Here is a 26,378-nt window from a genome sequence, read left to right on the forward strand (position 1 = left end):
ATTTTAACGACTCGAAAGAAAATGAATAGCCTATATAAAGTGAACCGTAAGTAATGTCATTAATTTCAGTGGGTTATTCTTTGAGATATTTCAAATAAAAAAGTTTAATATAATTTTGCTCTTTTCGAGAAAAAAAAAATATTTTATGTGAAAAAATTAATAGCGTGTTTTGGGAAAGCCATTGATTGAATTCCCAGTTTGCTCGGTCAATTTAAGAGATCATTGTATTATGATAATAAATGATTGAAAGAATTTTAGTTTTGTTCTTTAAATGTGCTGAAATTTGATTCGAAGAAATGCAACTTTTCGTTCTGCAAAGCAAATTTGTAAATATTACATTTGTTCGGATCAAATATCTTAATGTTTCATATAGCCTAAACGATTTTTTTTTCTCGAAAAGGAAGCAAAAACGAGCAAAATTGTATTAAACTTTTTTGTTTGAAATATCTCAAAGAATAACCCCCTGAAATTAATGACATTACTTACGGTTCATTCTGTATATAGAGTGATTCTCATAGAACCGAACCCAATATCTTGCCTACAGTTCACAAACAAAATGAAGACAAAATGGTAAAATTCCTAGGAGACTTAACTTTGCTTCACGTGAAACATGTGCACATCCCATCAATCTCTAAAGTGACCTCCGTTCTCCGCTAGACACATTTCGTCGCGGCGCTTTATGTTTTCTTTCACGCATGCCTACATCACATCATCATTGTTCGTGATTTCCCTACGATGTCTAGGGTTTGGAGCCCGTCTTGGAAAACTCTATCTTTGAAATAGCCTCACAAGAAGTTAGGGCTGGGAAGATCGAGCGAACGTGGTCAGCAGAGATGATTCGATTGTCATGTATGTGGGTTTCGTTTACTTTTCGGATGTATGGCAGTTCGTCCCATCTTGCTGAAAAATATCCTTGCGTTAGTTCTACGTCGTCAAGTTTCTCCACAAATTCTTTGAAAATCTTCTCGTAGATCTATTCCGCAGGCGGGCAAAATGTGTTGAAACACAAAACAAACTCTGTGATCGCCGTGAAGTCACGCTACCCGCCAACCAACCGTAGATATCAGTATTCTAGTAATGTATTTCTTGTTCTCCCCACCTTGTCACTTTGTTGTCATGCAGGCTGCATCAATTGCTCCTTACATTTGGCCCGCCTCTTGTCCATACAGGAGACAGAGTCAAGTGTATTCCGAAGGAGGGAGGGGAAATGACCAATAATCTTTAAACCACATTCGGCGCACCATACTCCCACTTTCACTGGGTGTATTGTGATTCGTGCATTCCTATTTCACATTTCCGCCTTCCAAATTTCGTCCTGAACTATCGTTTGGTTTCAAGGAAAGATTTTTTGACCTAATAAGAACACGATACGAGTAAACATACGTTTTTTCAATGGAATACGCCATCTTTATTGTATTGTCTTTGATTTACTGTTTTAATTTTGTAACGGATTTATTGAGTTCGGTTCTCTAAGAATCACCCTGTATAATATAATGTGATGTGGAAGAAGATATACTCGTAATTATGAGATCATTGTATATAATTCACAGTACTTGTGATTAAATACCGCCTCCTTGGTGTCCTTGGTGTAGTGACTAGCTTGCGTGATTATGAACCAGAAGATTACAGGTTCCATCCAACTGCTGTACACAAGAACCTTTTTAAGGGTGTAACTGTATAGTCTGAAATGTGTTTTTTTTTTTACCTACGTAGTACCCGTAATGAGCGTAATTTCTATTTCCCGTAGAATTTGATAATTTGTTTTCATATTCTCGTTGTTGTTTGTCAATTTTAGACCTATCTGAGTATGCGCTTGTGGTTTAGGAAGTGTAGCTGACGTCTCGTGGACAATCGGCTGCCACCTTAAGTCTCCTTTGACTGCCTCCGTGGTCTGTTGGTCAGCATGCTGGCTTCCAGATCAGGAGGTCCCGGGTTCGATTCCCGGGCTCGGCTCTGGGTGAATTTTTCTTGAAGAAGAGGAATTCCCTGGGTGTCTAGAGTCTGAAAATGTGTATGAATGTGAATGTGAGTGTGATTGTGAGTGTGCCGGGTTAATATCAATTAACCAATCATCACAAATATAAAAAAAATATATCAGGACTGTTGCTGTTCAGTAACCTGAACACACGTTTCAGAGTCACATTGTTGACAAGTAACTCCATCTAATTGCACAACAATAAAGCATCTAATAGATGCTATAGAGTTACCAACAACGAAAAAAAAAAAAAACTTAAGTCTCCTGGCCAGGCTTTAAAATTGAATTTTCTTCTATGTTTCTTCTAACAGTTATCTCATTGTTACCCGGCCCTCTTTGCCTCTTGTGGAAACCACGGACGGCGAGGATAAAGTACGAATTACAGGCGAGAAGAAATACAGATTCACAAATGTTTTTTTTTTTTTTTTTTTTTTTTTTTACAGGTTCCAACTATACTACTACTGATTCAATTGTCATTTGTTTACAATATTACAAATCCTATGTTACAAAATAGGCTCGTGATGTGGGTAAATAGCTGAATTAGAGATTCCTATCGTATTATTTTAGGTCTTAAAATTGGCTGAGATATGTTTTGGAAAAAAGCTTGTCATCTTCTTCTAGTGATGAAAAATTTGAGATTTATGAACATAATCGTCGTAGGAGAACGTTTCGAGACAAAAAAAATAATGTTACATTTGAAACTTCATTGTGGTTTAATCAGAGATTCAGGATGCATCATGAGAAACTTAACTACTATAAATGATAATATAGGTACCTTATTGCATTTATTATTTATCATATACCAGTAAGGTATATACATATATAGGAATATAAAAATCAATTTACGTGACTGGAGGTCTAAAGACAATAATGGAAGATGTTTAAGTCACTTACAAAAAGTCCATAGTTATTATTATTATTATTATTATTATTATTATTATTATTATTATTATTATTATTATTTACTACTTACTATACTTAGTTGTAGTGTATAGTTGACATTCTGTTCTTTTTGCATTGATGACTAATGAAAGTGTTATATACCTTCAACAATGACTTTCTTGTAAACCAAATCCTGTTGTAATACATCACTCATGGCTTACATTTATAAATCACTGTTACAATTGCAGAAATATTTTCAAATGTTTTGTGAAACATACTTCACTGTGTAGCTACAGGAACTACGCCTGTAAACTTGTACATTTGTATTTTGTACTTTAAGTGAAATAGGCCCTAGATGGTCAGGAAAAACTATGAGACGCATTGCTACTTAAAATGTTTATATAATACCATGTCTTGCTCCTTGTTACTGAGATCACCTGCAGATATTCGCTGTCGAGTTTGAAAACATCCGGCACATGTGCAGGGGCTGTGAAGCCTATTTCTTCACGGGTGATTTACCTCCCTTCCAATTTGCTGACCCAGTATCTTCTTTTATAGTCTGCTGTTAGATTACGACGTTGAAGCAATACCGTTGTTTAAACGACAGCGTATAAACGTCCATCGATCTTTTAACAGATGTTTTAGTATCTGTAAAATAAATTTGTTGATTCTTTAAGTGGATATAGCAACAATGTCGTGTACAGCTATAGTAGTACTAAACCGGAAGCGACGTGTTGTCGCCGTCAGCTGTGGTGGGAGGTTCAAAGTTTGTTCAGCGTCTTAAAGTTCTCAACGGCGTCTTTAAAGTCAGGATATATTACAGAAGTTAGTCTGCCTCTTTATCTTAGATGGGGAATAGCGTTCGCTCTTACCGTTCAAGTGTTCCGTGCTTCGATTCCCATGTGGGTAATGGAAGAGATTTGTCTTCCGTCCAGGAGGGACTTGTTTGTCTCTTGTGTACTGTCCTGTGTTGTCTAAGCGGAGGCCATGAGGTTGAATGAGAACAAGTTGCAGCTAATGCATACTCTAGAACAGTTTTCTCAACCAGTGGTAAGCGTATCCTTGGAATACTTGGAGTAGACTAGAGGAGTACAATATTATTATTATTATTATTATTATTATTATTATTATTATTATTATTATTATTATTATTATTTGTCTTGCGCCATGGCGTCGCGGTCTAAGGCATCTTGCCTAGGACTCGCGCTACGGAATGCGCGCTGGTTCGAGTACTCATGGAAGAAGAAATTTTCTCATGAAATTTCGGCCAATGTATGGGACTGGTGCCTATTCAGCATCGTCATGCACTTTGGGAGCTGCGATAGGTAGCGAAAATCCGGTTTCGCAAACCAGCTATAACGGCTGGGGGGATCATCGTGCTAACCACACGATACCTCCATACTGTTTGGATGATCGTCCACCTCTGCTTCGGCATGTGGACGTGAGGCCAGCAGCCGACTGGTCGGTCTTGGCCCTTCATGGGCTATAGCGCCATGGATTTTATTATTTTTTTTCCATGCTATTATTAGAGATTAAGTATTTCTGTTCCCAGTACATCGCTTTAACGAAACTTCTCTTTACTTCTGCATATTTGTGTGGGTCTAGTTCTTCACATTTAACTGAAAGAAAAAATTAAGTACGAAACTTTAAACACAGATAATGATTTAATTGTAGCTATCAGTACAGTTCAGCCAAGAATGGATCATATTATTTCAGGAAAACAGGCTCACGTATTTCACTAAGTAGACGTTTTCGTAACTACCCTTACTTGTTTTCCTTAATGATTAAATTTTTAGAACTGTACAGTGTTTTAGCAAGACTCTGAACTTAATTTTATGCAGTGATTAACAATAAATAGGCCTATTACTGAAGCAGTTTTCCTTTATTTTTTATAATAAATAAAATGACTTTTCAATTTTGTGTTTTATGTTGGTATTCAATGCGTTGATCCCTGGATTATCAGAAAAATAACAGGAGTACGTTAATGGTTGTAAAAAATTAACTTTGATAAATTTATTGTTGTTACACCTTGAAATTTACTTGTTATGTATATGGTATTTATATGGCGGTACGAGAGAGAGAGAGAGAGAGAGAGAGAAAATCTCATCCGGCCTTAATTAAGGATGACCACGAGGATCCGGAAATTAATAGCAAACAAATATACTTAATTAAATATGAATGTTGTTATAAAAATAAAGTGTAATAATTAAGCACCATTGATTACCAATTATAAAATAAAATCTTAGAAGATGTCTATAAATTATACTGATAAATAAAAGATTTTATGTAAAATTAGCATATCCTTAATTAAGGCCTTCTGAGTGGTATAAATGAAATTGTATAATCTGCAGGGAATCTTTGAGAATTTGCGAGATAATTTTTTGAATTTCAAAAGATGATATTGATAATTGTTTTAAAAAATGATAAGAACTTATGTAAATTTTGGTAAAGAACTCCGAGCACCAAAAAATAAACCTGTCACTGACCAATTGAAGAGAGGGATGTTATACTTGGCACTAAGGTAGGGAATACAAGGTTCATAAATGGCCCTCTTCTCCTGATCAACCTGATGAGCTTGGTTTAGATCTCTCTCCATGCGTATAGTTGGATCTATGAAGAGATTGAGAAAGGTATTCTAAAGAAAATGAAAAACACCACAGTTTTAAAACTCTGTAGTTGGGGAAAACGGCTGATTTATCTACACCTGTAACTCGGATGTGTACTGATCTTTTCTTCAGATCTTGAAACTTGATATGGGTTTAGCTAAAATCTTCTTATGGATATATTATGGAATATTATTATGGATATTATAGAATATTTCTCCTCAAATATTAATATTAATTAAAATCTTCTTGTTTCTTGGTCGAGACCCCTCCATCTTAGTATAACACAAGATTTCCAGTTTACTTTTCGCCGGAGAAAGTCATTCTGTACTTTAACCCTCACTTCAAAACGCAAAGGACGCTTAATAGTGTCATCATAAGAATTATCACTTAAGAGTATTTATACTGTGTATGTTGTGAACTTTTTTTTTCTCTTTGCTTACAAAGCAGAATTTAAATATCTCGCGGCAGTAAAGCTTTCAGACTCCTTATCATTATTTGTAAATAGCAGTATCATAAACGTAAGAGGCATCTCATAGCTTTCCAGCATGAATAGGTCCTCTGTGAAAGGAAGGGAAACTGATTTATCACGTGATTTCAGTCGCGCTCGGGGTGGCGCTGGTTGTTGAAACGCATGTACTGTGTATGAAGCACGGTGGAAAGATAGGCAAACCACAAGTGTAGCCATAATGTGAGGTTATCCAATCTAGGAAAATCAGAATGCATACAGCAAGGATAATGTAGTTAGCTATGTTCAAATGTCGAAGAATCTATGACAAACTAATGTTGACACTTTCTTTCTGTAACAGTATAATGCATGATGCCCTTTAAAGATAAATGCAAATAAGACAAAGATTATGTTGTCGTAAGAAAAGAAGATAAACGTGGAATTCCAAATGAGGCAGTAGAGCAAGTGAACGGCTTCAAATTCTTGGAGTGTACTATAAGCAGTAACATGAGCTGCTGTCAGGAAGTGTAAAGGTGGATAGCAATGACAAAGGAAGCTTTTAATATAAAAACGAGCATCTTCTGCTGACCTTTGAAAAAATAACTAAGAAAAAGACTAGTGAAGTGCTTTATGTGAAGTGTGGCTTTATATGGAGCAGAAAAATGGACAATACGGCGAAGTGAAGAAAAATGACTAGAAGCATTTGAAATGTGGATATGGAGAAGTATGGAATGTGTGAAATGGACAGACAGAATAAGAAATGAAGCTGTGTTGGAAAGAGTGGGTAAAGAAAGAATGATGCTGAAACTGATCAGGAAGAGGAAAAGGAATTGGTTGGGTTACTGGCCTAGAAGAAATTGCCTACTGTAGGATGCACTGGAAGGAGGAGAAAAGTTGGGGGCAGAAGAAGATATCAGATGATAGACGACATTAAGATATATGGATCATATGCGGAGACAAAGAGGAGTGCAGAAAATAGGAAAGATTGTAGAAATCTGGGTTTGCAGTGAAAGACCTGCCCTTGGGGAGAACACTGAATGAATGAACAAAGCAATGTGAAATTAATTTGAAACATGACTATGTTGTTAGAAGAAACTCCATTAAAATAGTTGTGAGCGTTTCTTATCTATTATTTGTTTGCAAACAAACGCATTCCTACATAATCAGCTGAAAGCAATGTCGACTCTAACCGGATTTCGGAATCGTAATGTATTGCGATAATTATTTACAATGTATACTATTTATGTAGAGTTGCCAGATGTACGACTGTAGTATTTATCCGACTCTTGTACAAGGTTATTCGATGTACGACGGAACACGGTGTCATGTTCACCACTGTACGATAAATATTATTATGGAACTTCAGGACCAAATTAACATAAAGTAGATTTCATTTTCAATTAGACCTTTTTTTGTAAGGCGTCAATAGTAATGTTTACAGCACACCCTTTGTATCCTTATATTTCAGTGTAGAACCAGCCTTTTATTATTACATATCATGTTTATTTGTAAGTTATCAGCTGACACCACCTAACTAAAAGCAGTGCCTATATTCCAAACATACAGAGGGTGCCTCAGGAGGAATGTAAAATACTTCAGGATAATGTAGTTTGGGTTATTGGACACAGGTATATCAGGCTAAATCGATGTAAGTTAACCCAAACTGCATTATCCTAAAGCAGCGGTGATCAAAACTCGAACGGCAGTGATTACACGCGAGAGAGAGTCTATGAAGTAAAGAGACGGAGGAGAGATACTTAGCATGAAAACTACAACCAGTGGTTGTTCGTGCACTAACATTGAGTTCTTCATCAACCCGCTAATAAAAATCGCAAGCTTTGCTGTATCAGTAATGTCACTACTGTCATCAAGAGCCAAATATATATAAATTTTCTTGCTTTCTTTTTTTAATATTCCTCATGAACACAATCAGAAATCTCCTGAATTCTCTTCTGGGTATCTAGTCGAGAAAGCGCATATTTTAAAAATTAAAGGGCGTAACGCCCTGTAATGTCGCTCATATTACATTTTCTCCGACAGAACAGCGAATAAATTCCTCTTCCCATTCTGTACGAAACCTTCAGAGAGTTTGTAGAGCGACATGGTACCGACACTGCTTACCTGCAGTACGTGAGTGAGACAGAGAGCAATGTACAGGAAACCCCTTACCAGTATGAATGTCTGATTTCACGATGTAATCACGATACCTAGTTTGGTCACCGCTTTCCTAAAGTATTTTACATTCCTCCTGAGACACTCTGTAGAGAGTGTGTAAAAAGTATAGAACACATCTTGTAGCTTTCTTATAGATATTTAACTTTTAATAGAGAATTTTATACAAAGTTGTAAGGAGTGAAAACAAGAATATTTTGAACATGTTTTTAAGGGCTACGTTTTTTTTTTTTTTATTCATAAAGAGTGGCCGAAAACAGACGTCTTGAAATTGATAATTTATTTGTATACTAGCTACATCATAAAGTTAGTCGAAAACAATGCTTAAAAAGACTATTGGATGAGGCCGAAAATATCCCTATCCGATTATGAAGGATTGTTTATTGTTATTATTATTATTATTATTATTATTATTATTATTATTATTATTATTATTATTATTATTATTATTATTTGGTCAAGCGCATGCAAGTCTTTGTAGCAGAAACCAGTCTAGAAGGGTTCTCGGGTTCTTCAGAGTGCTTCTCGAAATGGAATTACACGCGCAGTGTGGGCTCGGACGTGCTCTGTATTGCTTATGTCCAGCAATGTGCCTCTTCAGGGACTGTCCGTGACACAAGGCATATATGAAACCTGACTGACTGGGGACTCGAAACAAGCATCTCTTGAATATGAATTTCTGGAGTGCAGTTCGAGAACGTCGATACGACATATTAGCCCAGGTGTAAAACTTTGTTTGAGGAGACGTCTTATTGCTAAAACAGAGCGTGTCGTACGTATCAATGGTGTAATACAGAGGTCGAAATGAGACAAAAGTGTATTGCGGTAGTTTACAAGTTACAGGCTAGATCTAGTGCAAGGAATAGTAACAATTAGCACAGATGAAAGAAACTTTTACATCGATGAAAACCCAAGATGATGGGGTACTAGTTCATAGTTGAAGTACCTCTCCAGACATCTCACTTCATGTAATTTTCATAAAGAACTGTTTAATAAATGGGATCTAAATGTTTAGGGAAAAGGTATGCGTAATTTACACTGTACTCTTTATTTCTGTCAGACTGACGCTACAGGATGGTTTTATTCTAGATTGTTTGGAAATGTTAGCAACCATACAGCCAGTGATCCGACCTACCGTTCCCTATATACTCCTGTCAGTCACATTTGTTGAGTGTTGTAGAGAGTCACACAGCAATTAAATTCTTAAGGACCAAAACGAGTCCACCGCTGTGCAGTAACGGCTAGCCTTCCTGACTGTGAAACGAGCGGGTCCGGGTTAAAATCCTGATCGGAGCAGGGTACCTGGTTAGGTTTTTCCGAGGCTTTCCTTCAACCACTTGAAGCAGAATTACTGGTAACCTTCGGCGTTGGACCTCGGACTCATTTCCACATTCATTAGCATCATTCCATTAATCAGCTTCAGTAGTTACAGATTAACCAGAAGGACATTACGGACGTGGTTCCAGGATTCACTTACAGGTAGCATCTGTCTGTGGGAGCTGCACATATCCAGAGAAGCCTCAGGGGTTTCAATAAGCTGACTACGATTAGATCGTGGAAATGTAACTTTCTCGGATAGATGGCGCATTGGTGAGTCGTGGAATCGACGGCGGTGTGTCTGTCTGGTTAAGAATGCAGCAGATTCATCCACATGAATTATGAACAGATGCCATTGATCTGAGGAGGCTGCAGAGGAATATTACAGGGAGGTGGAGGAGCGTTCCTGTTCACTCGGACTCCTTCAGACCTGGATGCTGTGGCTGAATTGATAAAATGGCACCACACAGTGAATCACGTGCTTGATGAGCGATCCTAAGGATTTCAAAATTATCCCAATAAAAAGAGGTTGCACAATAAGCCTAAGGGTGCTTGCTTGAAAAAAAGGACCAAAACGAATTATATAGAGTGTTAATAGACAACACGGAAATATTTTAACTGAATATAGGAGTGACTTAGACAAGTAACTTGAGATACGGAACCCATGACCATCAACTTAAAATATTTCTATGGAACAAGACATTAATTAATTGCAATTTTGTACTCATAAATCAATAGTGCTGAAGATTTTATTTGCGACAAGTTTTGTTCCCTTGTGATATCTTGTACATAAAAATTAATTTGTCGTATGTTGAGGCTTTGTGTTGCGTGTTGCCTCGACCTCTTCATCTGAGTAATGAGAGGCGAGGCCAGCTATTTCCAGACTTAATTGGGTTCTATAAATAGCTTGTAAATCGGAGGAGAGGTTAACTGGAGCCCCTTGATGCCATCCCCAATTTAAGGCGAAGTCCGCCTGTGTTGCAACTGTTCTTCTGTGGTGCTTGATGACCAGAAGATTAGTCATCGGTGACAATTTCAGCGTTCGTCGTACTTCTGTAAGCAGGTTGAAGATGGAATAATCTTTACATTCGGTAGAAATGGTTTGGGATAAAAGTATGTGCATGTTGAATACACCATTCTGGAACATACGCAGATAGGCTATAGAAGGTGAACCATGTCATTAATTTCAGGAGTTTATTCTTTGAGATATCTCGAACGAAAGCTTTAATATAATTTTGCTCGTTTTTTGCTTCCTTTTCGAGATAAAATTGTTTTATATGAAACATTTCGTAACGTGTTTTGGGGAAGCGATTAAATTAATTCCCAATACGCTCAGTAGATTTAAGAGAACATTGTATTACGATAATAAACTATTGAAAGAATTTTAGTTTTGTCCTTTAAATATGCAGAAAATTAAGCTGAAGAAATGTAACTTTTCGTTCTGCAAAGAAATTTTACAATGTTACATTTGTTCGGATCAAATTTCTGCACATTTAAAGGACAAAACAAATTCTTTCAATCACTTATTATCAAGATACATTTTTCTCTTAAATTGACTAAGGAAATTGAGAATTAAATCAATGGCTTTCCCAAAACACGCTATGACATGTTTCATATAAAATAATTTTATCTCGAAAAGGAAGCACAGAAGTGCAAAATTATGTTACACATTTTTGTTTGAAATATCTCAAAGAATAAGCCCCCTGAAATTAATGACATTACTTACATACACTTCACTCTGTTATATCGTCCGATGATTTCACATGCGCTTGATTGTTTATACAAATGTGAATTTCGGTGAAATAATATTTTAGATCATTATTTTCTTTTTTCATGCTGACGATGATGATGATGATGATGATGAAGAAGAAGATATATTTTTTGTGTGCAAATTCTCATTATGTTTATATGCCACCTGTAACTTCTGTACGAAGTTTAATATAAGTCTGTTGTATGGGAGAGAAGTTATTTTTTTTTTTTTCCATCTACATTTATGTTCTGACCCCATCACTGAAGCTCCGTACAGTTGGATCTCGCAGAACTGCGTACAGTAGCTGGCTCTAGAAAGCACTCATATGTGCGTTGTTTATTGGAGCAGCGCGGGGTTTCCGAGTGACTAGCCGCATTGCGTAGCCTACAAACTAAATGGCCATGCCACATAAATGACACGCTACCGGATTCGTTTGGTGTTTCTCCTCACAGTGTACAGAAAGTCTTTACGAATGGCCGACCACATGTGCAGTTGTATTCTTTTTTGCACGTTAAAATCTGTCGTCTTTGTCGTAGACCTGTGACATGTGAAATGACATCTAGTCGAGATAAAAATGCGACTCTCTCTTCTATAGGATTCTTCATAACATATACGTGGAATAATCTGCTAAGTTAATATCTGGAGATCTTGTAGGCCAAGTTATAGGAAAGTGCTATGAATATTGCAGGATATCGTGTAAACTGTAAACGGCTGATTAAGCAAGACAACTGACATGCGTGCATTGCGAGGACGTAGGATGGATCTGAAATGCGTCTGTTCCAGGATATTATTTATTTATTTATTTATTTATTTATTTATTTATTTATTTATTGTTAATTGAACAGTGTTTTTGTTCAATTGTTTTTAATTTTTCGTGAATATATTTTTGTGAAAGTTTTCTTTGCTTTATTTATAATTGGTTGTTTATTTACTTACTTACTTACTTACTTACTTAACTTACTGGCTTTTAAGGAACCCAGAGGTTCATTGCCGCTCTCACATCATATCCCACCTCCCTCAAATCGATTTTAATATTATCTTCCCATCTACGTCTCGGCCTCCCCAAAGGTCTTTTTCCCTCCGGCCTCCCAACTAACACTCTGTATGCATTTCTGGATTCGCCCATACGTGCTACAAGCCCTACCCATCTCAAACGTCTGGATTTAATGTTCCTAATTATGTCAGGTGAAGAATATTTATTTGTTTATTTATTTAAAAAAAAGGGTGTGCGGCTTATAAGAGGGCGCGAGTATTCGAGAAAATACGATACTCTTGGTAACAGGTGTAAAGGTAATAATACAATCTTTATAACTACCACAAAAGAGTAAAATGGAGAACTACTTATTAATCCAAGTCAAGCATAAGAAAGTAAGCAAGATAACATAGACATCGCCACCTCATTGTTGATTGCCACATTGAGGTGGCCATGATTTTGTTGATTGGCTCATGATATCGATTTGCGGAGTTCTCTGGTGGAGGAATCTGAAAGTGTGTTCATAATCGTGGTCTTTACAATCCGTATTTGTAACGAAACCCAGCCACGTACATGGAGGAGGTGCACAAATTAAAAATGCATGGCGTACCTACCGAATGCGAATTGAAAAAAGCGAATGATTTATTAGTCAGTGAAAAAGAACCAGCGAATTTGGTGTTCAGTGGTGGCGTGAGAATATTTGTCATCTAGATGACGTAGTTTATTTTTGATAACTTACTGAGCAGTTCGTGCAGGGAACCTGTGTTTATCTCCGGCGACCCTGAGAAACATAATAAGGCAAATCGCCGCTCCTGAAGCTGCGTGCAGCACTAATTGCTTCCATTGGTCGCGGCCGCAGCGAAACGTGTGGTTGCATCAACCGCCTGGCGGTTGGGCCAGGTCAGTGCGCTGCACCTGAACGCCGTGTCATGTAAACAGAACGATCGAGTTATGTTTCGGCGCAGACACTGAATATATTGCACTGTGATCAATCATAGACTCTAAAAAGCCTCTGCAATTAAGTAGTATTATCTTATTTAACAACTCTTTCAGCTGCTAAGGCTATTCAGCATCGAAATTTAAAGTGGGTGACAAATGGGCGACATTCAGTCTGATTCGCTTGAGAAGGCAAAATCATCATAAAAATTGCATCAGGAATATATACAGAGTGCTAAAAATAAATAATCACGTTACAGTGTTTTTATTTTGTGTCTTCGCAAGTGGATCACCCTGTATTTTACATGAATCCTGTATCAGGGACGGGGTTGTTTAATGTGCCGTAAATATATAACACGAAATCTACAACTTTACTTCTCTCTCATATTAAACTATGCTAAAGATTTTATCGCACTTCAAAATCCATCAGGGTCAGCCGAGTTTGAAACTACGATCCTTGGACCCAACAGCTGGCATGGGTAACCGCTAAACCACCGAGGACGACATAGTTGAGTAGTAAAGCTTCCTCCACATCACAAGCTCAGCGCTCTTCCCTGTCATACTCCTCGCACAGTTACCGTGAAATTGGGCCACCGTTTCTACGCCAGAAACTTAGCTTCTAAAACTTATTTGTCGGAAAAAATGTTTATAAACAGCTTGAAAATGAATATAATTGAATCTTGCCTTGTCACAATGGATGTTCAAAGTGTCATATATACTGTATATATCCGCAGATTGTTCTGAAATATTCGACTAATGTCATTTTGGGAAATGTTGGAAATGACTTGTCGGATATTTTCGTCCCCTTTTTACGTAGGTACTAAAAACTACAAAATCTCGTCAAAATATACTATGCGTCATTCTCATACAATTGAAGAGTGTGATTCCAAAACGCACTGAGTCCATTTTTATTAAAGAACTCAACTAATTGATTTATCCACCGGTCTACGGACTGAGCGTGTTTTCAAGTGATCTGCACAATAACACATGCTTTTAGACTAGGATTGGCGTTGTTTTGGAAGAAAAGAAGCTTAAAATATGATAGAGGTCTTAAACATAATCTTATAGGCCTGTATGTATAAGTCATAAAAATGGCCAAATGGACTGAGTGAGTTTTGGAATCACATTCTTCAATTAGAGAAAACAGAATAGCTTGCACTACACCAAGCACAAATGAGTAATCCCTTCAGTGTCCTCATACAATGAGAAAAATCACAATAGCTTGCAGTACACATACGATTGAGTAATCCCTTCAGTGTTCTCAAACAATGATAGAAACCACAATAGCTTGCAGTACACTACGAACGAATAAGTAATCCCTTCAGTATTCTCAAACAGTTGGAGAAAAAACACAATAGCTTACACTATACTCCACACGAATTAGTAATCCCTTCAGTATTCTCCATTAGAGAAATCACTGGCTTGCAGTACACAATTCACGAATGAGTAATTCCTTCAGTGTTATCAATTAGATAAAAACACTACAGCTTGCACTATCCTACGCACGAATAAGTAATCCCTTCAGTATTCTCAAATAGATAAATCACTAGCTTGCAGTACACAATACACGAAAGAGTAATTCCTTCAGTGTTATCAATTAGATAAAAACAAATGCTTGCACTGTACTTGTACGAATAAGTAATCCCTTCAGTATTCTGAAATAATTAGAGAAATCATTAGCTTGCAGTATGCTACGCACGAATGAATAATTCCTTCAGTGTTCTCTTTCTCTCTCTCTTTCTTTCCCGTAGTTTAACCTCTCCCTTTTAGGTTCATTTACACGACCCACGTCACTCGGGAGAGGAATTAATCTGTGGATCACATACATACTTTTTTGACCACACAAGGACATGGAGGGCCTCCTCGGACGAGGGATCAGCTCAGGGCCACCTCCGATACAGTCAGTGTTCTCTAACAGAGAAAAAAAAACAATAGCTTGCACTACAATACGCACGAATAAGTAATCCCTTCAGTATTCTCAAAGAATTAGAGAAATCACTAACTTACAGTAGGCCTAGACTACGCACGAATGAGTAATCCCATCATTGTTCTCAAACAATTAGAGAAAAAACACAATAGCTTGCACTATACTATGCACGAATAAGTAATCCTTTCAGTATTATCAAATAGAGAAATCACTAGCTTGCAGTACACTACACACGAATGAGTAATCCCTTCAGTGTTATCAGACAATTAGATACAACGCAATAGCTTGCATTACATTATGCACGGATTTGTAATTTCTCCAGTCTTCTCACACAATTAGAGAAATGACAATAGCTTTGACTACACTACGTATGAATAAGTAACCCTTGAGTAGTTCACCACAGACTGAGGAACTGCATGCATGCAACCCCCGACACAAACACCATAGAACTTCACGTACGACAGGGGCACTCTGGGAGGCGGTGTCTCTCACTGTACGTGCTGTGGCATTATATACGAAGGACTCTGTACTATCAGCTCTTCCAGACGTGGAAATCTGTTGAATGCTTACCAAAAACTCTTCCCCGGGTTCACCTCCGAAATACTGGATATTTCCACTCTATGGCACGATGTTTAAAACGTAAAATATCGCACCTACGATACGAGTCCTTAAAATGACTTCCTTCAATAGAGGGGTGTCGTGCTGTGTATTTTGATGACGCTGTTTCGGTGCAGTTTGATTCCTGGAATCGGCTCTGTGCGATGTGGGTGGGAAGTGATCGAAATGTACGTATGCTTGGCCGCATCTGTTTGCCAGAATGTGGTGCGTTTTCGGCAGCCCACGTCTCATCCATCGCAAGGTCACCCCCCTCGCTCAGAAGATAAATACTGTTTCAAAAATCTCACATTTTGCTCAGTTATCATCGTGTGGCAGAAAGTAGCAGTTGTGGTGTTGCAGGCCGGACACGATTCAGGATTTCATAACCAGGGTGAGGAATTTAATGCATTTGCATTTTTTTCAGTGCTTGTTGTTGATATAATGATTAATGATTTGTGTGTATCACACATTTTATATTCTCGTATATGAATTTTATTGTGTACGTAGGCCTACAATACATATATTACGAGTAATTTTGTGCTTTTAAATAATTGCATTATATGTTCATGAATGTGTTCTAATATAGCATATTTTAATATTTGTCTCCAAAAAAAAGTTAAAAGATGTAGAAATGGGCTTTAAAATGAACTATTTTGGTTAGTTGACATTAAGACTTGAACTAGCTTACTAACGCAATAAAACAAAATCGATTTTTTGTTTCTCTTAACTCTGATATTGCCCTAAATGAGAACTTATATCTTTCTGAGTAGCAATTATCACCTTTTACTATTTTATTAGGTGTGCGCCCTTAATATCTCCTGATGTTTTTTTTAGTAGGTTATTTTACGACGCTTTATCAACAGCTTAGGTTATTTAGCGTCTGAATGAGGTGAAGGTGATAATGCCGGTGAAATGAGTCCGGGGTCCAGCACCGAAAGTTACCCAGCATTTGCTCATATTGGGTTGAGGGAAAACCTCGGAAAAAACCTCAACCAGGTAACTTGCCCCGACCGGGAATCGAACCCGGGCCACCTGGTTTCGCGGCCAGACGCGCTGACCGTTACTCCACAGGTGTGGACTCTCCTGATGTTGATGGTAATATTTCTCGTTACAGAAGTATCTTGAAAGACAATAATAATTATTCATCCCTTATCAATATACCAAAGCCATACATGCCATGTTATAAACACTTCTGTCACACTTGGTGAATCAGAGCAAAGTCTGATACAGTCTATTTCAACATACACCTTATTTTTTAATGTTGATTTTTTAAACAAAAATAAATTAGGAGTTATTAATATACGAATGGGTATTTTGTATAGATTAATAAAATTTTGTTATATTATCCATTACTGAAGTAAGATAGGTCTACGTCTACTATTTTTTTTATAAGAAATGTATTTTTTGTTCGACCCAGAAAACTGAAGTTCATCTTGTTGTTTGGATGCTTATCAGATTATCATTTATTATGTTTTTGAGTAAAAATTCAAGAACATAAACTGTAAAGAATGATATCATTTGGAATTTGATATGATAAAGAAATGAATTTTTGTGAAACGTGTAAAACGTATTACAAAATTTGTGGAAGAACTTAATGACACTCTTTTCCCATTTTCTTGGGTTTCTCCATCTTCCGTCTCTCTCTTTTTCTTCTTACTTTTATTTTTTCATTGTCTTCTTTGTCACTATTTTATATACTTTTGTGTCTTCTTCCTTCATTTGTACCTTTTCATAAACCCCCTTACCAGTATGTCAGTCACTGTACAGATACTGTATATGCATTATGAGCACTCTTGTAACTGTAGAAATGTACTATAATTGAAGTTGTTTATTTCAATACTGTTACGCATGTAAAGTTACGAAATTAGTCGTAAAAATTCTTGAACCGATTTTGTGCGCGAAGATAAGTGAACGGTACTGAGAAGCGATTGAACTTAATTGTCACGTGACTGCCCGGTCTTATGTGGTTTTGTTGATAAATATTTTTAGTTTTTGCTGACTCCGTGGCCTGTAAAAGGAACTCATTGAAATGATTTATTACTGTTTAATGTGGAGTTGACTACTGCTTGTATTTATCTACATCTCTTCGTGTGCTGGCTGGCCTTCATGTTTAATGGAGCTCGTTGACTTCATAGTGCAATCAGAGCGTCTTCAAAGACAACCGATCATTTTGCCATAAAGACTCGATTATTGCGGCCTCAATGGCTTCAGTCTTTCGGGTGAATGTCTGCTTGTTGAACCGAGAGTTTTGAACTGAACATAAAAGATCTTAACAGCAGTTTCCTTATGTCAGTTCTAGTTTTAACATAGAATGTACAGGGTCCGGCAGAAAGTACTGACACATATGTCTTAATAAATAATAAAATATTAGCAAAACATTACACAAGAAACATATAAATGACCACAAAGTCTGGGAGAATTGTATAGAAACAGATTAACTTATTTTTTTAAAACAGCTTCCTTCAAATGGCCTCCATTGCCTTGGAAAGTACACAATTCATGGAATTACGCAGTTCTTCCTGGGACAAGCGGCGATCTCTTCTCGAATTCTTCTATTTAGAATTTCTGTAGTAGCTGGTCGAGTCGAATACACTCGGTTCTTCAGGGTGCCCCATAGATAAAAATCAGGAACAGTAAGGTCAGGAGACCTTGGAGGCCATATAGAGGAATCTGCAGAACTCTATGCGACTCACTTTATCACGCTGCAGCAATAGTTGGGCCACACACATTTTGTAGGGATGGAATCTTGACTAGTGAAGCATTCTTCTCATACCCCTGTCACTGAGTCGAAGGTTTGCCGTACAATAGAGCGATGTGGACTTCGAGTGATGCTGTTATCACTCGCTCTGTGTTTTCAGGCATTGTGACGCTACTTGTAAGAATCATCTCGTACTGAACTTGTTAAACGCCACTTTGTGACCCACTGCAGTATGATGTTACGAGAAGGTTCATTACGGCATTGGAATTGGTGACGAAATCTTCGTTGTGTTTCTGTATTGGAGTTGTGTGAAAACAGATCGACACAAACAACACGCTTCTGAATCGTCAAACATTCCATTGTTGACTGTGCAATTGATTGTAAACCAAACTCCCGACATTCCTTTCGAGGTTGAAGACTGGCGTACGCGGTAAAATTTACAGGGTTGTATCCGATCTCTGAAAATGAATTTGAATGACATCATGTGCGTCAGGAGTCACACGACAGCTGAACTGTGGCGCGAGGTGACAGATCAGTAGTCAGAGTGAACGGCGACTCTTAGCAGAAATTCCCAAGAAAATCGAGCCTTTTTGGGAGGGGTACATAACCTTTCCGATGGAAAATAAAAGAAGCCTGCAATAAACGAGATATCGTTATTTCCAAGAAAGGCATCTTCTGTATACTTAATAAGATTGGTGACGGGGGGTGGATTTGCTTGCTTTTTCCACTCTGGAATTAATCCCATCCAGCTTTGTCAGTCTTATTAGGTACACACAAGATGCCTTTCTTGGAAATAATGAAACCCCGTTTTTTGCAGGCTCCTATGGTTTTTACGTAACTGTACTTGGCATCGGAAAGGGTTGTTATGTGCCCTTCCCAAAAAGGCTCGATTTTCTTTGGTATTGCTACTGTGATACACCGTGCACTCTGATTATGAAATCACTCACTACTGGTCTGTCACCTCTCGCTGCAATTCAGTTGTCGGTGTGATTCCTGACGCACATGACGTCATTCAAATTCGTTATCAGAGATCGGAAACAATCCTGTAAAATCAATAATTACATTACACCAATTTGAAATGTGTCTGCCAGACCCGTTATTAACATTACAGTACGCAGCAAGTTTGGCTTTAAGGTACGTGTTATTTTATTAATAATGCGCGTAAATGAACTTCACGGACATTTGATTTCTTATCTAATCTGAAATTGTGCTAACATTTGCAAACGAAATTGACACGAATCGGCTGTCTTGTTCTTTGAGTTCGAAACGCATTTTCATTTTATAGAGACAGAATCGAAGCTGTTCTCAGAATTCGCAACACTGTTGAATAACTCGTGCCCAGACGCTTTGCAACTTTATTAGCACTACAAACATTATGGTCTGAATTTTCACTAACTTCCTGGACTTCTCTAAAACTAGAGCTGCATTCACCTCGTTTTCTACTAATTTTGGTCTACCCGATCGCTTTCTGTCGGCAACTGAACCAGTAGGTCTATCCTCAAATTTGTTCATCAACTTACGAAATGATTCTACAGAGCAGGCACCATTTTTCAATCAATGTAACGTTTTATTTCTTCTCAATTCATATGCATATTGTCTATTGCATTCGTAATAGCACTGAAGGAGGCCAATTCGAACTCGTAAAGGTAAAACCATTGTAATAGTACATTATGCAACGAGCCTATAATGGTAGTAATTAAGACGCAAGTATGATTGTTTATGAAGCGAGCACAAGCGAGTATTCAAAAGTATTCGAAAGTATTCAAAATTATGGTTATGTGCGAACTGACCTGAATTGTGAGATGTGCGCAGACACGAAAGTATTGATTTTTTGCGAGGCCGAATTTCATTGACCTTGGCACAGAATAAGATCAACATTACTCTGGTATAACCTGAAATTTGATTTAGAATTGAAAAACGAGATGATAAATTGAATTTATTTGAATACTATTTACAATTAACGCTAATTATTATAGTAACAGAACATAACCTTCTGCGACAGTATTGGATTTCAAGCCTCTGTGACTTTTCGCTAATTCTCTTTCGATTGCATATCCGAGAATAATCGATACTTGTGATTTTATAACGGTACAAAGCTGACTTGTCATTGGCTGAACACCTGTAAGCTGACTTGTCATTGGCTGAACACCTGTACTTTAATGAGTAGGTGTACTTTAATGACATGCATTAAAGGACTGCTACCAGGTGTATAATTACTACATTTCGGCATGGTCGAGCATAAAAATTATTAAAATTACTTTCCTACAACTGCCGTCTGTATTCTTGTTTTGTTTATACAAGCGTGAGACAGTTGCCATAGCAACGAAACACGCATCGATAAAAAAAAAACCCAAACCTTCTAATAGTAATGGTACCTATATGAAACCAAACTGCTGATATGTACAGAAGATGCAGCTGTTTCAAAATGGGAACTTACTTTTTAATAACCCTATATATATTATTATCCAGTGAAATGTACGACATAGTTGAATCCGTTAAGTTAGCAGTCTCAAAGTCCGGATTTCGAACCTGGCTGTGTGTTGCGCCGTTATTCAGTCGCAGGACTGTTTGTCTCGCCGCGGTATGCATTATCTGCTACAAGGAACTTCCGCGAGGCCTATCGCTGTTGTGGTAATTGGTCTCGTAACCTCGTTCCAAACCGATGCTTCTTCCAGTGTGTCAGTAACCCGTGTCCGTAGTTTGCAGACTGCCGCTAATCAACCTTTGCTTTCTCATTGCGTTAAGTGTAGAGAAAGTACTGCGATACTGTAAAAAAAATGGTTCTAAGATTTTCACTAAATGTACTCAGAATTGTGCAACCATCTTGTCCTTAAAAATTTCAAGTTTTCCTCCTCCAGTAGAAATTTTAGGATTCACAGAAGTGTTTCTTCTCTAAGCATTTGGCTCCTGGACTTGGTGGCACTAGAGTTCGTGGGAACTACAGTAAGAATCGTAACTTGCACTCGATGATATGTAGTGTGGGGTTCAAGAACCGATGGTTGTAATTGTGCTGCACGCTCAGCGTTGACAAATGGAGCGGTTCGACCCTGCGGCAGGTAAAACGAGTGCTTAGCGAGAAACAGTCTATAGTGTCCGTCATACCGGGTGTTCCTTTCGATTGTCCCTGATTCCAGGTGATTTATTTAGGGACGATTTCAGTTGCAAGAGATGTTAAGATCTAGAACACGATGCAGTGTTCGAAAGTCTACTTTGAACACGCCCAAAATTAAAAAGTTTAAAGTTTCATATCAAAAGGATGATGTTATTGTATTTACCTATGCATCCTTTTTGACTAGCCAGAGAAAATAGAACCTTGGATGACTTGCGAAGTAGAGAGCAGACAAAAGCGGCATCAGCGACAATAAGGATAAACTCTGCTGCATGTCATTGCTTGGGCGAATCATTGATAGATCCGGAGCTGCTTTCTGGTTGAATATTTTTCCCGAGCTTTTCACCAACTGTGAGACGATTGTCAAGTAATGACATGGCGAATCTTTGGACTCATCTCACCAAATACCATCTCGCTATCACAGATTCCATCGACGCTACGATCAGCATCTTTACATACCGAACCGAAAAAAAGATACAGGAAGGAAGGGCACTAAAGGATCGGGAAGCAAACGGAGAAGTTATAAATCGGTTGGAATATTAATCTGTAATAGATACGATAAGCCGCGATATCCAAATAATCGTTTCACTTAAATCATTGACTTGTAAATATATATATATGATGAAAGTGAAATAATTCTGCAGATAGAGTACATTTAAATGAAGAGAAAACCTATGTTACGTTTTGTGATTAAATGCACGGTTAATTAGAAAATTAAGTTGGAAATTTCAGCAGTCTGGCAACATCGTCGCCTCTTTCTTCTCGTAATACAGATGTAAGAGGTCAACGAACTCAGTCTGTCTGCCTTAGTGAACTACCTTGCAACTTTCTTTGTAGTTACAATGTTGCAAGCTGATCGCATCGGTCAGTGGCTTCAAATTAGTGGTTTTTAAATTAAATTTAAATAGTTACCGAATAAAAGGGTGTTAAACTTTGGGGGAGGGGACATTTTTTCTGAGAAAATTATGCACTTTCCACCAATGTGGTATTACACTTTTTTGTTACATACAACATGAGCTGTTCGTTTTGAAAATTTGCAGTTATTTCACTTCCACTCAGTATATGCATGTCTTTTTTTCTTTTGTTAAGGAGGACATGTTTATCGAGTTAATCTTCATGTATAACCGTTTTCATTGAGGGAGAAAATAGTAATGTATTATTCAGATGAAATCTCTTTACACTGCTAGTGAAGAATGGTGTCTTTGAATCATTCCCTTTTCTCTCAGTGATAATTCTTGCCTTCTGTTGTGGGTCATCGGTGAGTCACATGGATTTAGCCATTTGTAACGCCCCCAACAAGTACATTGCCTTTTTTCCTAGTAACCTGAAGAAGGGTTTGAATATAATCTTCGTGAAGTTTATACGTATTTTCACTGTCAATGGAAAAAGTGCAATCGAAACTTTTTGAATCATTGTAGAGGTTTATTTTCGGCGGTTTTTAAGAAATAATAATCTAGGCCCTGCTAATTACAATGTAGGTACCAATGTCTGTGGTGAGTGCAGACGTAAAGTATCTTGTAAGAATAACCGGTTGTCAAAAGCTGGCGCTGGCAACCCTCGTACAGCGAGGGGAGAACCGCCAGGCTGACTCAGTGGAGTGTGTCATGAGCAGGAAGTAACGAGGGCTCCCCCACAAGACATACGATATTTTCTTGGTTAACACAAGGGCGGGCGGGACACGTTCCTGCTGTCACCGCGAACCCGTTCAAAAGGAGGGAGAAATGCCCCGCATTGTTGTGTAGTGAAGACTGTTGCTGCTCTGGGGTTGAAACGAAACGTCTACGGACTTTAGAGGAGCTGCGCGAAATTATCCTTGTAATAATAATAATAATGAGGCCACCAGCGTAGCTCAGTTGGCTGAGGCGCTTGCCTGCTGATCCGGAGTTGCGCTCGGGCGTGGGTTAAATTCTCACTTGAGCTTATTACCTGCTTGGATTTCTTTCGAGATTTTCTCAACCGTAAGGCAAATGTCAGGTAATCTATGGCGAATCCTCGGAGTTATGGCGCCAAATACCATCTGGCTATTACTAGTCCCATCGACGCTAAATAACCTAGAAGTTGATAGAGCGTCGTTAAATAATCAACTTAAATCTATTATTATTATTATTATTATTATTATTATTATTATTATTATTATAACAACTGTAATAGCTAGGACCAGGATTTATATGCACAAACAATTATTTATGAAGTATGCAGAATAATAATAGAAGTATGAAGAAACATGAGGTTACCAGACGAAATTTTGGTGTAAAAGCCAGGTTGAAGCATGCCACACTTTCTCGGCACAAGATCTCCTTCACTTTGAGCTGTACGCAGGTTTTTTTTTTTTTTTTTTTTTTTTTTTTTTTTTTTTTTTTTTTTTTTAAGCACCATATCTAGTTTCATCTTGACATCCTAACCAATGGACCCTTGTGCGTGAGAAAGTGTAATGTTAAGGATTCTACTGCTTCGAATAATTTTGCACGAGAGACCACGAACAAACGTACACAAAATTCAACAAAATCGAGCACTTGACACTCGGGACTGCTGGCGCGAACTGAGAATAACTGAAGCAGAGAAACGTAGAGTGGGGTGTGTCAGGTATGCAGGGATGTTTAGGAATCTTCCTGTTTTGCAGTAGTTCCAGTTACCCTTAAAATACAAGGAATTTTCAACCATCGAGTACAACTAAAAAAAAAAAAAAAAGCATGCGCTGACAACCAAAATAGTCCGGACAATTATTTTTTTTCGTTACAGAATATGCAAATTTGGAGGTTTGTACAATAAAATTCCGAAAATATTGTGAAATTTTTGCACATCACTCCATTACACTGAATGCAGAACGTCTGAAATATGCAAAACTGTGCACGATTAACTTTGCATATTCGTCATCGCAGACGTTCAAAACAAGGTATAAAGTGTTTTTGCATGCCTTTCAAGTGGCCAGTAAAAATATGAATTTGCATAAGAGTCCTGGCTCTAGTCATGACCGTTACGCTCGTATAGACAAGTTCCTATCCTTTTACTGTGCTTCTATTCTGAGCTGTTCAAAGTTTGATGAACTGTTGCACACGTTCAGAGAATGACAGATTACTGCAGCTGCATATAGTAAGTGCTAGGAGGAATCCTGATCTTCTCTAAGTTACCATGTAACGTCTCAATTGACTGCTTGAGAGGATGATTGATGCCACTCTTACTTGTCGATTTAATTTCATTTGCTGAGGCCTTTGGTAGATTTTTCATTTCATGAAAGATTGTGAGAATTAGGCACTGCTACATCAAAGAGGCAAGTTTCTTTTAGTAAATACATCTATATTGAAGAATCATTACAGAATTCCGGGTAACGGAATCAAGTAACGAGAAATGTAAGTTTTATGTGTAACATGTCAGGTGCCTCGTGGTTTTCCATGCGGTCCGTCTCGTCCATTCTCTATCTAGTTAATGGAGAAGATGTTGCGATTTTCCTCCCCGTCATGTAGTAGTTACGTCCATTTTCGGCTTTTCCCATCAAAATTCTCTATTTTTTTTTTTTTTCAGACAGAAGAGCGAAACTTGGAGCGAGACAAGTGTCCACAGGCTTGGAACTCACAGATAATTCCTCACAGCTTCATATTCCCTTGCAAGGGCGCGCGATTGTGTACTTTTTAACTGTTTCTGTCATTCATTCATTCATTCATTCTATTCATTCGCATGCTCGTCTGTGTTTCACGTTTACTGTGTATTTGGAGTACCACGATTCAAAATATCACTGTTAATCAGAAATCATAGGTCTGCATCTGTATGGAAGGATCACTATGCCTGAAAGGTAATTTTAATAAATTATGTATTTACGTCAACTTCTTCGGAATCAAGATTCTTCTTTAGATTTTTTCTCAATTTATCGGTAAAAGTTATATCCGGTGTGTTACGCTGTATTTTTCTGTCAGTTGTACGCCTGTCCCAGTACAATTTGTATTTATAATTTTCTAATATATTTTATGCTCGACCATGCCGAAATGTAGTAATTATACACCTGGCAGCAGACCTTTAATGCATGTCATTAAAGTACACCTACTCATTAAAGGTCAGGTCTTTCAGCCAATGACGACTCAGGTTACAACTGTTCAGCCAATGACAGGTCAGCTTTCTACCGTTATAAAACCGCAAGTATCGATTATTCTCGGATATGCAATCGAAAGAGAATTAGCGAAAAGTCACGGAGGCTGGAAATCCAATACTGTCGCAGAAGGTTATGTTCTGTTACTATAATAATTAGCGTTAATTGTAAATAATATTCAAATAAATTCAATTTGTCATCTCATTTTGCAATGTCTAATTTAATTTCAATGTTATATCAAAGTTAATATTTAGTTTACTCTGTAGGTACTTATAGGCTATCAACGTCAATGTGGACATCTGTTCCTCGGAAAAAATGAATACTTTCGCGTCTGCGCACATCTCACAATTTACGAGGTATTGCTTAAGGCCAGTTAGATACAAATAAAATTAATAATTTCAAGTTAGAAATATGGTCGAGCATAAAAAGTCGTATGAAACTCGCCTATAATGGTAATTAAGAAGCTCGTATGAAAATTATGAAACTCGCTTGCGCTCGTTTCATAAACACCCATACTCGCTTCTTAATTACTATCATTATAGGCTCGTTGCATAATGTACTATTCTGGTTTGTATCTATTGTACCGTATATACATTTTTGTTTGTTGGTGTTTCTTCGCTTTTTTTTTTTTTTTTTTTTTGCGACTTGGTCATGCTTTTCAAGGTATTATTCAGGGCAAGATTCTTACGACTTGCAATTGTGTTGCATGGTTTCGGACATATCTCCACGTCTTCGACTTAGTCCTGTAACTCTGATTCTACCTTAGCCGTCTCTTCGGACAAGGAGATCCGCCTCAATTTGTTAGACTATTTTATGTTTACTGAGCTCATTTAGCCTGTGTGCGGTGTAGTGCTTTCCTGAGCCATCCCAAGTTTCCGTCGCATATATTTTGTATTCATCTCTGTCGGTATAG

At 37.6% G+C, this 26,378-nt stretch overlaps 1 protein-coding gene across 8 annotated transcripts in view; it reads left to right on the top strand.

Moving 5' to 3' along the window:
- Pkn (serine/threonine-protein kinase N) overlaps positions 1-26,378 on the top strand; it is a 251,712-nt gene that overhangs the window by 112,466 nt on the left and 112,868 nt on the right. Inside the window, exon 1 of one of the 8 annotated variants that reach the window (XM_069830227.1) lies at positions 15,683-15,971. The exons of the other annotated variants lie outside the window; for them this stretch is intronic. Within the exon in view, the coding sequence (XP_069686328.1) occupies positions 15,698-15,971 (274 nt within the window). The 5' untranslated portion in view covers positions 15,683-15,697. Of the gene's footprint in view, positions 1-15,682; positions 15,972-26,378 lie in introns of those variants that run through there. 8 annotated transcript variants of the gene reach the window in all.

Source organism: Periplaneta americana, chromosome 7 (genome assembly GCF_040183065.1).
Source record: "Periplaneta americana isolate PAMFEO1 chromosome 7, P.americana_PAMFEO1_priV1, whole genome shotgun sequence".
Taxonomy (NCBI): Eukaryota; Metazoa; Arthropoda; class Insecta; order Blattodea; family Blattidae; genus Periplaneta; species Periplaneta americana.